This window comes from Alosa sapidissima, chromosome 19 (genome assembly GCF_018492685.1).
Source record: "Alosa sapidissima isolate fAloSap1 chromosome 19, fAloSap1.pri, whole genome shotgun sequence".
Taxonomy (NCBI): domain Eukaryota; kingdom Metazoa; phylum Chordata; class Actinopteri; order Clupeiformes; family Clupeidae; genus Alosa; species Alosa sapidissima.
In genome coordinates, this window is record NC_055975.1 from 15,133,431 (window position 1) to 15,147,526 (window position 14,096).

At 43.1% G+C, this 14,096-nt stretch overlaps 1 protein-coding gene across 1 annotated transcript; it reads left to right on the forward strand.

Annotated features, from left to right (window-relative positions):
* Window positions 1–6,086: 6,086 nt before the first annotated feature.
* Window positions 6,087–13,596, forward strand: tmx1 (thioredoxin-related transmembrane protein 1). Its single transcript, XM_042072776.1, has 8 exons — window positions 6,087–6,332; window positions 7,476–7,591; window positions 7,776–7,821; window positions 8,223–8,351; window positions 8,675–8,720; window positions 9,349–9,450; window positions 10,001–10,067; window positions 12,839–13,596. Exons 1-8 carry the CDS (start codon window positions 6,142–6,144, stop codon window positions 13,066–13,068), a joined length of 927 nt encoding a protein of 308 aa, XP_041928710.1. The 5' UTR covers window positions 6,087–6,141; the 3' UTR covers window positions 13,069–13,596.
* The last annotated feature ends 500 nt before the right edge of the window (window positions 13,597–14,096 follow it).

Genomic DNA, 14,096 nt, shown 5'->3' on the forward strand with positions numbered 1-14,096 from the left:
AGGAGAAGACACACACACACACACACAATACTGGCTCTCCTCCACACGTGCAAATCCAATTAAAGGAGGAGTGTCTTTCCCCCTCCTGCTGGGTCCTGACACATTTACCTACTCAGCTCCGCGCTCCCTTCGGATCAAACAAAGCTCCTCAGCTGATCCCCCTGGGATGGAGAGCAGAAAACTTTCAAACGGTTGTTAAGTTCTGCCCCGGCGAGAGGAGCTGCAAGTGCAGCTGGGCTCCGAGTGGTTCTGTGTTGCCACCCTACAAGAATTTCTAATGTCCCAAAGTGCAGTTCTGTCTGAGTCCTTTGGAGAGAGCAGCTCTTGAAGTTGTGAGACAGCGAGCTGGGTTGTGTGTGATGTGTTATACATGAGGTGGCTGTGCCCGGCGACAGAGAGATGTTGGGGGGGATTGTCAGAGACCCGACGCATTTGACTTCTTCAGATCGGCTCAGACCCAAAAGGCGGGGTGTGCAGCGGAGACAGGCACTTGGTGGCCCGGAGCGGATCCGCCAAACCTGCTGACATACTCCACATCCCCTTCCTGTCAGCACAGTCTGAATGAGCTGCATCACTGATATGTATTTGAGTGTTCAATGCAAGTGAATAAATGTGTGTCAATGTGCATTTGTATGTACATTATGTATGTATGTGTGTGTGTGTGCGCATGTATGTGTGTGTATGTAGTATGTGTGTGCATGCATGCATATGTGTTTGTGAGTGTGCATTTCCCTCCTGTGAGTGTGCAGACAGAATATATGTGAGATGAAAGAGAATACTAAACTGCTATGGCACGCAGAAGTCTTTTGACCCCATTTCTGTTCATCGGCAGAGAGACTGGGAAATACTATAACACAGTTCCTTTTGAAAAAAAGATAGTAGCATGAATATCAGGAAATAAAGACTGTATAATACTCTAATTATTCTTTACTGTATGTGTGTGGAGGTATAAAGTAGTAAAGTGAGAAAAAATACTGATTTGTATTTGTGCTGAACACTTATTTTCATCTCTTGAATGTATCATCTATCTTTTTTGTCAAGTGTGTGTGTGTGTGTGTGTACTAAATGGGGTTAACTTTGTCTTTAATGCATAAACCATAACAAAGGTAGTAATACGATTACTCTTAAATGAATCTGTCTGCAGCTCAATTTTAAATACATCAATCTGATACAGACATCAACATTAGAAAGCTAATGTGTGCAAGCTAACCAGTCCCCCCTTTTTTTGCGATTCCGCGAATGCAGAAATTAATGCAAATTCTTACCATTTTTTGTGATACATGCATATTTTCATTCATTCGTTTCATGGTATAGTCTATGTAGATTTTCCATGGGGTGTATTGAGAAAAAATTGTGCAAAAATTCCTTTTTTAGAAAACACCCCAACAAAATCAGTCATTTAGATAGCAAAAAATCACACAAGAAATCCTGAAGGAATTAGATAATGTACAGTATGTTTTATTCTGCCTTTCTCTGTGCTATCAAAGGTATGTGTCTTTACACAAACCAGAGGGCTCTGGATACTTGTGTGTAGGTGTGTGGGTGTGTGTGTCCAGAAACACAAACCAGAGGGCTCTGGATACTTGTGTAGGCATGTGTGTGTGTGTGTGTGCCCAGGAATATAAATTCCCTCTGCTTCAGCAGAATCTGTATCCTGCCTACACAAAACATCTGAAAAGTGAGTAAGTGAGTGAGTGAGTGAGCAAGTGAGTATGACCATAGTGTCAAGCGGACAGTAGTCTGTCATGTTCCAGTAAGATTACTTTAAAGCTCTTAAATGGTTTATCCGTTTCCCCCATCTATTTGCAGCACCACAAGAAAAAGAAGACAAAGAACACACATTGTCTCATCCAAAATGTTAGACATGCTGGGTGGAATAATTTCCTTTTCTGTGCTTGGATAAAATCAGCAGGTCACTGGAGTAGAGTATACCAAATGAGGTGGTTCATAAACCTACTAAGATACTTTGCAATTTTAGTTATAAACAAGGAAAGATGTTACATTTCTCATGACTTCCCATAGCGGCCAACCAACAAGCAATCCTAATTAACATAATACAACATGATGCAGGATACAACAGCAAAGCACAATTGGCTTCAATAGTATAGTGCTTCCTTCGTCCCACACGAGGTCAGGGCTTGATGGCCTTTCTCAAACTGGGTTTGCTCCACACCTCCGACACATTGCCTTTGCCTCTGTATACCAAGTTTGACTGTTGCCCTTATCTTTTTTTTTAATTTTATAATCAGTTTTTATTGATTTGCATGTGAGAAATGCATACGGGTAATCACATTTAACAACATTTAACAGCACTATACACATACACTAGTAATCTGGGCAAGAAAGACAGAAAAACAACAACAAAAAGGGGGGGGGGAGGTGTTGGCTAAGATCGAATTAGGCTTGATAATATTGCCCTTATCTTGACTCAAATTCTTCAGAGGAATATCCCACACCCATTCCCACAGTGTTTTTCCCTACTCACTTGTACCTCAGACTGGTTTAATAATGGCTTCAAACTCATTTTGATGCGACACAGACTTCTAATATGAAGAGTGAAGTCTTTGACATTGCCAATGCACACTTGGAATGTGTCCCAGGGCCTGTTGCTGGGTATAGATATTAATTCCATTCTTCCAGATCATTTTGAATGATCTGAAGCAAAGAGTAAAATTGAAAAATCTTGGGTGAAGTTTGAAGAATGGCAAAGAAAACTTTTATAATTTGGCTAATGAAGGAATAGACACCCATGGGAAGAGAGGGAGCTAGGCTATATGGCCAAATGTGGGAGTTGCAGAGAGAGGTCCCTGGCCATCAGGGGATGTTCTGGAATGAGTGAAACACTAATAAGGGATGGGTGGCTGTTGGTCTTGCAGGGAGCAATGTCCAGCTGGAATGTCTGCTATGCAAACACCAAACCTCACCTTATGTACTATGCTTACTCTTGCGTTGTTACACTGTGGTTTGCTGAGGTATCTGAAGAATGAAAGGGCTTGCAGAACCAGAGGGCATCATTTTACAATCTTACACACTTGAAATGTAGCACACAGCAGTGTGGACATTCACACGTTGGCTTCCGTCATCCTGCGTCAGTGCTGCCTTTGTCAAAGACAAGGAGGCATTCTTCTCACAGCAGCGGCCGACACCGGCGACAACATCAGCAGCGACAACAAACAACGACTACATACAAGTGTAACGGTAGCCAGCTGGTACAATAGCTGCGCATCATGTACATTCAGTGGGCCTCCATCCCGACATCTGAAGAGACATGCTAGTAAGAGATGCTAGCACCCATGGGTTTTAGCTCCTTAAGAGACATGCTGGTAAGAGATACTAGCACCCATGGGTTTTAGCTCCTTAAGAGGCATGCTAGTAAGAGATGCTAGCACCCATGGGTTTTAGCTCCCTTGCTAACACGCTCACCCCCCAATCTGAGGCAGACATGCGCGGTCGATCAAACACATTGCAGCTACACAACTGCACAACACAGGAGGACACCAGGGTGTTATAGTGTGCATAAGTAAAAACAGGGCCATGGAGAGTTGGTGAAGAGGATCAGAGAGGGAGAGGAAAACTGTGACAGTTTTATCGCTCATCCAGAGTGATAACAACAAACAGATGAGTTAGACCTCAGAAGCTGTGTGGATAAAGACTGGAGAGAGGGAAAGCAAGCCAGAGAGGGAAAAGAGAACAAGAGAGAGAGAGAGAGAGAGAGGAAGAGGGAGATAAAAGATGAAATGAGCAGGGGGATGGGAGGATAGAAGAGGAGTGATAATAAATCTTATGTTGGCTGCAGAAGGTCTGATGCCTTGGCACCAATCTCCACTGCAGAGAGGAGATGAGATGAAATGTGTGTGTGCGTGTGTGTGTGTGTGTCCGTAGACAGGATGACTGTGCCCTTGTCATTACTTCTTAAAAACGTGGCTCCTTCAGGTTGTGGTGTCCTTAAAATGATGACTCATGGTAAGAATTCATCACTACATTAAAATTCAAATACACTGCACATCACAGGGAATTTGCATTGGTTTGATCTTTGTTCTCACTTTGTTTTTTTAATGACATACACACACACACACACACACACACACACACACACACACACACACACACACACACACACACACAGCCTATGAGTACCCTATAACTGCCACAAATGAGCACATGCTCTCTTGCAAACACACACACACACACACACACACACACACACACACACACACACACACACACACATTCATAGCACATGTCCTCTCACTGGTGCTTTCGTTCGCCTCTCAGCCCACGCTTTCTGCCATCAGCAGAGAGGTATAAGGCAACGAGAGAGCACGACAGGAAGAGACCAGGAGAGAAAGAGAGAGAGCCAAGAGTGGAGGGGAAGAACAAGAAGAGGGGCTCAAATGGATGACCCTCTTTGCTGCATTTCTTTGCCTCCCACTCTCTTCCATGGCCTGATCGACAGCACACACTCTGCTGCTGACTCACAAAAGCAGGCAGGGAGGGAGAGAGAGAGAGAGAGAGAGAGGAAAAATAAACAGTGAGGCGAGAATGTGATGGAAAGAAATGGGAGTGAGAAAAAGTTTTCTTTTTGAGTGCAAGAAATCATGAATAGGTGGAGACAGTGGCAGTAATAAGACAAAGAGAAAGAATGAAGAAGAATGAGGGAGAGAGATTATGCAGATGAGATGAAGCTTTGAATTTAGGAGGTTTGCCGAAAGTGGAGACAATGAGAGACAGAGGGAGAGAGAGAGAGAGAGAGAGAGAGAGATAATAAAAACACAATATTAGCTTTTCACAAAAAACTCACACATTATATTCACACATTGTGTTGTTGAAATAGTAGTTAAGTGCTTCTGGAGAAAACATATTAGAGAAATGCCCTGTCATCAAGACACAAATTGCCGTTCTAATTAACTATAATTGCATTTGTATTTTAATTACCAGGTGCCGCCAACACAGGTTGTTTGATGTGCCTTAATTAAGTCATGAGTGTATCAAGCAGAGGCTAGCATGCTGTTAGGATACAGAGTGCAATTAGATAATCTACAGAGCATCCAGATGCTGGTATGATGTAAACAGCTGCAAATTAAACACAAAAAGGGGGACTCCCCACTTGCTGAAAGTACACAATGCATGACAGTTAGCCTTATATTCTGAATGATGAAAGGTGAATAATTCTAAAGGTAGAATTGCTGATGCCAAAATAACTTTAATGTTCCACATTATAGTTGAATGCATCATCAACTCACGAGATTCCATGTAGTTCCATCAATGAGATTTGGAGGTTAACACTGCCATCTAGTGTACCATGCCCCCACAAGTCAATAATTTCTTCACCTTTTTACTAACACCATATTGCAGAAATTCTTGTGATGGGATTGTTCTGAGACATGGACTGAGCTATGATGTGGTTGAGCCTGGGCTAGTCTCTATTCACTAGTCCATTTAGGACACAATTCAGCTTTTTGACCAGCTTTAGAAAAAGATTGTGCACAGGGATGCAAGAGGCTGAGGTGAATTCCAAGGTGTCTAAATTAAAATGTCAAGGTTTAAAAGCCAGCTCATCCTAGCAGGGGCGCCGCTAGGTGGGAAGGAGTTAGGACAATTCTAAAGGCCCAGCACTGACAGGGCCTACATCATCAATAGGAAAATTACCATGGTCATCCAACCACAACACATGGAATCGGTTATGTGGCAACATTGTTCAAAAGTTGTCTAATGTATCATACCATTAAGTATAATCACCTTGCTTATAAACCCAAAGCAAGATGTGCAAGGATGGAATATATGTGAATTCATTATATAAACCATTCTCATTCATTTCATTCAGTTCCATCTTTTTTCATCAAATTAGAAATTAGAAATGTACTTCTAGCCACCATGGCAGAAATGCAGAAGATGTTGTGGTAGCCTAATGATGCACACACAAATACTGGTTTTGGGTAACCTATAAAGTCTACAATGTGCATGCCTAAGCATAGGCCTACTCCCCTCCTCTTTCTCCTCCCTAGCCTTTCCAACACACTCTTTTAAAGTTGACGCAATTTTCAAAGCGCCTCCTATGAGGATATGGTAAGGGGGGGGGGGGGTTATCAACTGATGCTAAGCGGAAGTTAATCTTACAGTGAGGCGAGTGGTGACCCGACCATGGCGTCCTTGCTGGACTACGAAGTAGGAACAGCTAGAAAACATGTTCATTGGCGAACATTTATGGTCCTCTTTAGCGTCTTTGTATTTCTGAAGGCGCCACAGACAGTCCTTGCCAAGAAGGATAGTCTCAAAGAGGTAACAGACGGAAACTGGGAAGACATACTGACCGGAGAATGGATGATAGAATTGTAAGTGAAGTCTCCAAACGACTCCTGATTACGTTAACATTACCAGTTAGCCGGGGCGCCAAGCTAACTTAGCTAGCATTAGTAGTTTAGTGCTTTGACAGCATGTTTGTAAACACAGTGGTTGTCTAATGTTAGGTGTCTAGAAAACTAGATAGCGCCATTTACGAGCAGTTATGACATTTTGTTAACGTTAACATGAGATTAGCTGTAAACGATCGCCTGTATCATTAAAATAACTAACAAACAGCTAGCGTGTTAGCTAAGGCGGTGTAGCCTTATCCCAATTGACTAACATTAGCTTGGTAGCTAGAGTATACTCACCTAGCTGTCCAATTCGTTTTTAGCCTGTAGCTAGACTGGATATGACTTCTGGTAAGACATGTACGAGTCGTGAAAGTAGACTATGTTAAGTTAATGTTTGTGAGATATAAAAGCACCCTCAACGTATGTTATGAAGTGGCTGCTAAGTTGATGAACAGCTGCGCCATCACTGGAAGCATTGTGAAGAGGACAGTCGTATGAATGAGCTAGCCAGCTGCAAAACATGCGACATATGACAACTGGTACTTGAGCTCAAATCTGCTCTAAAAATCAGAATGTTCAGCTATGATATAACATACCCATGTAACATAACTCATGTCAGCAGCTCACCTGTTCGCGGAGTTCAGGGTGTATTCTAACTAGCAGCTACACATTCAAGATTGATTTACTGCAAAAGAGTCACTTTTAGGTGAATAAATCTTGCCCAGCTGGTCCCAGGGTTTTTGACAGACATTTGGCACTTTTATGTTCTCCTAATGCCATCTATAAAATGGTTTGGTATCCTCTTTCCCAGTGTAATACATTGAAATGTATTTAAGGCCTGTGGGCTGTATTTTGACAATGACAGCTCGATTCAACTGTGCCTTATTCCCCAGAAGGTTATTGCATATGTGTGTTGCATTGATACCAAGCTATATGGACAGTTGTGTATAAGATTATATTCCTTATTTTTTTATTCTTGGCTTCCCGTCTTGAACCTCACTGTGGCCTGATGTGATTTGGTCAGCCACCCTCTAATGGTACAATTTAGGCTGTGGGAAGTGTGTGTGTTGTAGGCAGTGTCACACCAATAAGGTTATGTTGAATGTAATGCCTCCCCAGCTTTGCCCCATGGTGCCCTGCATGTCGACAACTGCAGCCTGTGTGGGGGGAGTTCGCCGAGTGGGGGGAGGATTTGGGCATCAACATCGCCAAGGTGGATGTCACCGAGCAGCCAGGTATGAAGCTTGGCTTAGCAACAGTGCATTGTAATCTGCATAATCTGCCTGTGCAGACTAGGGATCCTTTGGAATATAAATAGAAGCTGATGTGACTGTTGTACGGCCACTACCATGGCCAGTACTGGTCATATCTAAAGGTACCTGACTCTACCTCTTCACTCCTCCTCTCTTGTCTATGCAGGACTAAGTGGCAGATTTATCATCACCTCCCTTCCTACCATCTACCAGTAAGTGTTGTGTGCAATGCTGAAGCAAGAATGATTATGAGATGAACATTGGTGGATCTACACTCACTGGGGAGTGGTACAAGTTTTTTGGCAAAAAATGTATTCCAGGGAAAGAAACATGTACATCAGAAACACTGTGGGCAGATTTTAATCACAAACACAATTCCTGAGTAGTGCGTGCATCTCTCTCTCTCTTTCTCTCTCTCTCTCTCTCTCTTTCTCTTTTGCTTCTCTCTGTGTCACTTACTCTAGACAGAACTGAAACTCTATGGACAAGTACCATTGCAAAACTTTTTCTGTAAAATGGAAAGTTTCTTGTGGGCTATTTTTGCTGAGCAGATTGTGGTTAATGTCTGAATGAGTCACGTGTGTGTGTGTGTGTGTGTGTGTGTGTGTTTCAGCTGTAAAGATGGTGTGTTTCGGCGGTACCAGGGACCACGCACCAAAGAGGACTTCCTTAGCTTCATTGATGAAAAGAAATGGCAGACTATCGAACCAGTGTCCTCATGGTTCGGTCCATCCTCCTTTTTGTGAGTATCAATGTGTAAATGTTTGAGCATGTGTGTTAGGCCTATTTGTTGCCATCTTAAGTTGTCAAGTTGGATCTATATTGAATTCAGAAACCCCATAATATTACGGTTTAACCTGTTACCATTCCCAGCATATAATGGATGTTTTTTTCATACAATGATTTTCAATGAAATGAACAAGTCATACATACATAATCACATGACTGTTGTGCCTTAGTAGCAAAGTAGCCTCTATGTCCAGCCCTACTGTAGTTGCATAGTCTCACTACCTCACATCTGCATTAGTTAATCCTGTACCTCTACTGTGTGTTTCCCTGTGACAGGATGAACTCCATGTCTGCACTCTTCAAGCTCTCCATGTTCATACGGGTAGGTTCTCCACAGAGACTGATTCAGTCTCACCCAACACCTAAACTAAACTAGGAAAACCATGGAGCTGCTTAATCCTCCATAGCATTTTTGCTCAATCCTCCATAGCATTTTCCTCCACTCATTTACGGATTGGAAGTGGTCATCACTGTAACAGGGAAGCTACACTGGACGTGTAACTGAAGTGTTCCGTTCGCGACCCTACGCGTAAAAACATTTTAGAAGATTGGTCTATTTTTCTCAAACGTACGCGCCGCTGTCACATCTGGTGTAGCTACTTTCATTGATTGTAGTGGAAGCTAATTGTTTCAGCAGACGCAACGCGAATGGAACGCTTCAGTTACGCGCCTGGTGTAGCTTCCCTGTAATGCAGAAATGGCGGATGGATTCATACAAACCATCACATTAGCTAATATGTCAGTGTAGTGGAAATACTTCAGCTATTTCTGTTGCGCACATGTTTCCTGGTCATATTGTCTCAACAAGTACAACTGAAGCAACCAGGGTGAACACTGGAAAGTACTGATCTATTTTTTCTATAGACTTTGAATTGCGCTTGTGTTGATAAATGCCACAATTGCATGGTTGTAATGTGTGTTGTGATTAATCATGTGCCTTTCCTCTCCAGCATTGCCACAACTATCTGACCGAGCAGTTGGGCATCCCTGTGTGGGGGTCCTATGTGATCTTTGCCCTGGCCACTCTCTTCTCTGGTCTAGTCCTGGGACTGGTTAGTTCTCTTTTTAAAATGGAAACATATACACACACAGACAGACAGACACACACACACACATTTGCACATTGTGCATTGCACATTGAGTAAACCTGCATTCATGTTAGAAAGTGTGTGTGTGTGTGTGTGTGACAGAGAGCAATGTCAGTCACAAGGTTTTCATTCCCAATGAAAGAGAGAAACAGCCACTCATGATCATTGCTGTGTAGTGCCAAGTCAAGTCAAATAAAAAAATGCCCTCTTCAGCCTCATAAGCAATAGGCTGTCTGTGCTATGGTCATGAGAACCCACAAAGGCCTCTGCTAACAGCCGTTTCAAACACACACAGAGTATTTCATTATATCTGCTACATTTTCTTCTGTGCACAGCATCTGTGCCATGTCAGTTTTGACATTAGCACTCCTGTTTCATGTGATTGACTGCTTTGTGTGTGTGTGTGTGTGTGTGTCCGTGCCCATAAGTTACAGTTATGTGAGAAGCATTCGTCTTTTCTCAGTATTCTTCATCTTTCTGACTTGTTCTAACCAGCCCTCCCTCTTTCTTTTAGATACTGGTGTTCATCGCTGACTTTGTCTTCCCATCTAGAAGATTCCAAAGTAACTACTACCAAAGTAGTAAGTAGTGCAAGAGCATTGGTTGTATTTTTGGCAGTTCACCCAACAGCAGTCACAGCCTGGCAGTTTGAACTTCTTTCACATGCTAACTGCATACTGTCTTACATTGCTGCTTTCACGGTTAATTGGTGCGGAAAGATAACAGAGTAAAGGTCATTTGCATTGAACTACTGTACCTCCTGTAGATAAAAACAGACCGTTGCCTAACTAAATGAATTCATTGACACATTGACGCAACACTTCTGTTCATCTCCTGTTCATCTTAGAGGATAAATGAATACAAAATGGCTCCAAACCTTCAGCCATGTTGATTCTTAAGCATAATCAAATGAACTCAATATCTGCACCCATTCAAACTTAGTCTCAAGGCTTGGGCTTATATTTGCTGCAAGCGCCTCTCCTAGGGGGAAAAAAAAACCACGATAAACAGTTAACTTAAATGTAACCTAAATAGTGGTAAGAAACCTTGAGTTGCGTGAAATGTAGCAACTTTTACTTTAACAAACAGACGTTAAACCACATGCCTTAAAATGGTCTGAAACATGATGATGCTGTGCCATTCAGCAACATTGCTTGCGTTCGGAACACTGAATGGAGGAGTCTGTTTGATTTGAGTTCAGATATCAATTGAGATGTAGCGGCTACGTCACAAAAACAGAATTTTGACCCACTGGCAGGAAAAAAGGTGTTCTGAACAGTAGCCTGCCAGCCATTCGCAGCCTTGTATCAGTGGATCCCCCCACCACTTAACCCACTACCAAAACATACTAATGTATGAAGAATCGATTTATTTTAGATATATATACACGTGAGTCACAAAATCTGACTTCAACTCGGACAGAGAAATGCAAAATCACTGTGTGAAGGGCCAGTGAGGGGAGAAAACACATTTCCTACATTAGGCTACTTACTGCTGTGATGACCCTGATAGGATGCTACCTACATTAGGCTACTATGCTGTGATAATCCTGATAGGATGCTACCTACATTAGGCTACTATGCTGTGATAACCCTGATAGGATGCTACCTACATTAGGCTGCTATGCTGTGATAACCCTGATAGGATGCTACCTTGTAAATGCATTTAGCTGTCAAATGCATGCATTTAGTTTCTATATGCATGTGTTTGCCACGTTTTGCGACTTTGAGGAAAAAAACACTTTTATTTGTGTAACTCAAAAGGTAAATCCATGATTCGGTGACGCTCTCTATGAAGTTTATTTTTGTATTCCAGGGTACAGTAGCGTAATTGCCTTGTCTTGACAATATAGTTTTTACTACCGGTTTGCCGTTTAAACTCCAGTTAAAAGACTGGCGTCGTACTGAACTTTCCTGCCAGTACTGGTTTATGACTTCAGCCGCTACATCTCAATAGGTTTCTCCAGGATCACCTTGTTAATGTGTTTTCAGCAGAACAGAGCTTAGACCACACGTCTTCCACGAGATTGTAGAATTGGTGTATACTCACCGGCCACTTTATTAGGTACACCTTGCTAGGTCTGGTTGGACCCCCTTTTGTCTTCAGAACTGCCTTAATTCTTGATAGCATAGGTTCAACATGGTGGAGGAATTTTTTCTCTGAGATTTCAGTCCATATTGACATGATTGCATCATGCAGTTGCTGCACATTTGCCAGCTGTGCATCCATGATGCGGGTCTCCTGTCCCATCACACCCCAAAGGTGCTCTAGTGGATTGAGATCTGGTGACTGTGGAGGCCATTTGAGTGCCGTTGATACAGTATCAATCAATGCTTTCATATATCACCATTTTAATTCTGACCCTACCATCCGAATGTCGTAGCAGAAATCAAGCCACTTAGACCAGGCACCATTTTTCCAATCTTCTACTGTTCGATTTTGGTGAGTTTCCTGTTCTTAGCTGACAGGAGTGGCATCATGTGCGGCCTTCTTGCTGCTGTAGCCCATCTGCTTCAAAGTTTGACACATTCAGAGATGCTCTTTTGCATGCCTCTGTTATAACACATGGTTATTTGAGTTACGGTTGCCTTTTCTATCAGCCCAAACAAGTCTGGCTATTCTCGTCTGACCTCTGGCATCACCACGGCATTTTTGGCCAAAGGAGTGCTGCTCACTGGACATTTTCTTTTTTTCGGACCATTCTCTGGAAATCCAAGAGATGGTTGTGTGTGAAAATCCCAGTAGATCAGCACTTAAATGAAATACTCGAAATACTGTCTCGAACCAAAAACCATGCCATGATGAAAGTCACTTAAATCACCTTTCTTCTCCATTCTGCTGCTTTGAACTTTTTTACATTTTATTGGCTAATTGTTTTCATTAATGAGCAGTTGAACAGGTGTACCCAAAAAGTGGCAAGTGAGTGCATTTTGTTTGGCAGTTGAGTTTAAATATCAATACCAGCTTTCACCTGAATCTCATAGGGCTGGTATATGAATTGAGCTTAGTCCTAAAATAAATGAGAACTTCAACTTAAGATCTTCACTTACACTTCACTGAAATCCATGTATGGTAAAACTGGCCCTGTGTGTGTGTCTGACTGAAACAAAAGTTAACCTACATGCCTCTAACCTGTTGCTGTGCCCTCAGCCAATCAGTCAAAACTAGTAGCAATGAAGGACGGGTATTTTGATTGGCAGTTGAGCTATATATTATTAATTATATTATATAAAATATTAATATCTGAAATAACAGAAAACACCTTTAGTTTATGTTCAGCGGACAAGAAGTTAACCCACGTGCTTTGTAATCATGAATGTGCCGCTGATGTGGTGCTCTGTGGTGCCCTCAGGAAAGCAGCTGTCTGAGGCGCGTCTGAGGCAGCAGCTGGAGGACGAGCAGATGGCCGACGGCGAGGAAGACGACGAAGAGGAGGAGGACGAGGAGGACGAGAACGGCTCGCGGGAGGACCTGTGGCGCAAGGGCCGCCGCTCGCCCGAGGGCCTCCCTGAAACGTTCGGCGATGAGGCGCTCAGGAGGAGGGTGCTGGCCGCCCGGCAGGAGGAGGAGGAGGACACCTAGAGGAGGAGGCGCCCGGCGGCAGAGCTGTAAACACGTGCCTCGCCATGGCAACTCCAATCAGCAGCTTTCTTTTTTGGGGGGGGGGGGGAGGGGGGGGGCTGAAGAGGTGGAATCTAAAGCCCTTGAAAGTAAAAACACCACCGATGCCACCGATCGCTATGCCAAGGAGAAGCGCTGACGCAGACGCGAAAAAGAGCTGAAGCAGAGTTTACAGACGCAGAGCCGGCACGGAGGCCCTGGCAAACTCCAACGCCTTGCTTTCTCTGAACTTCTCCCTTTGTATCTCCATCTCTCTTGCTCTCTTTTTCTCTCACTCACCCTCTCTTTTGTTCTTTCTTTCTTTCTTGTTCTTTCACTCTTGCTGTCTCTCGTTGCCAGTCCCACACCAGGAGCCGTGCTGGACTCTACCGACATTTCACGCAAAACACATCCTCTTTCAACACTGTCAACACTTCAAGCATTGTTTATTATTATTTTTTTCCTGTCTTTTATTTTTTTATATGAATGAGTAAAGATCAGTGTGTTGGCCCAGGGGTTTGGGGTTTTATTTTACTATTACAATACTGTATGCATCTCATACCCAAGTGTTACCATTGATGGACCGCCAGATTCCCCTATGCATCACTTTAGACTTCGCCTGTGTCTCTGTAGAACCTTGCCATTCCAGATACTCTCTACACCTCTGAACACATTGAACAACCTCACTTGTACATGCGTTTTGTATGCACAGACACACATACTTTTTCTGTCTTTTTTTTGCCCAGCATTTGTACAAAGCGTCACCCTCTTTCTAGGTGTGTGTGTGTGTGTGTGTGTGTGTGTGTGTGTGTGTGTGTGTGTGTGTGTGTGTGTGTGTGTGTGTGTGTGTGTGTACGGTTATCTGTTTGAATGTGTGTGTGGGCTTGCATTGCAGTACACAGCAGACATTTTTAAACTTGCATTGGATGAAACAAAGGGTTAATGATTATTGCACTGTGCCCTACACCCAACAGAGGGACGCCAGTAAGTGCCACCTGTTCACAGAGGTT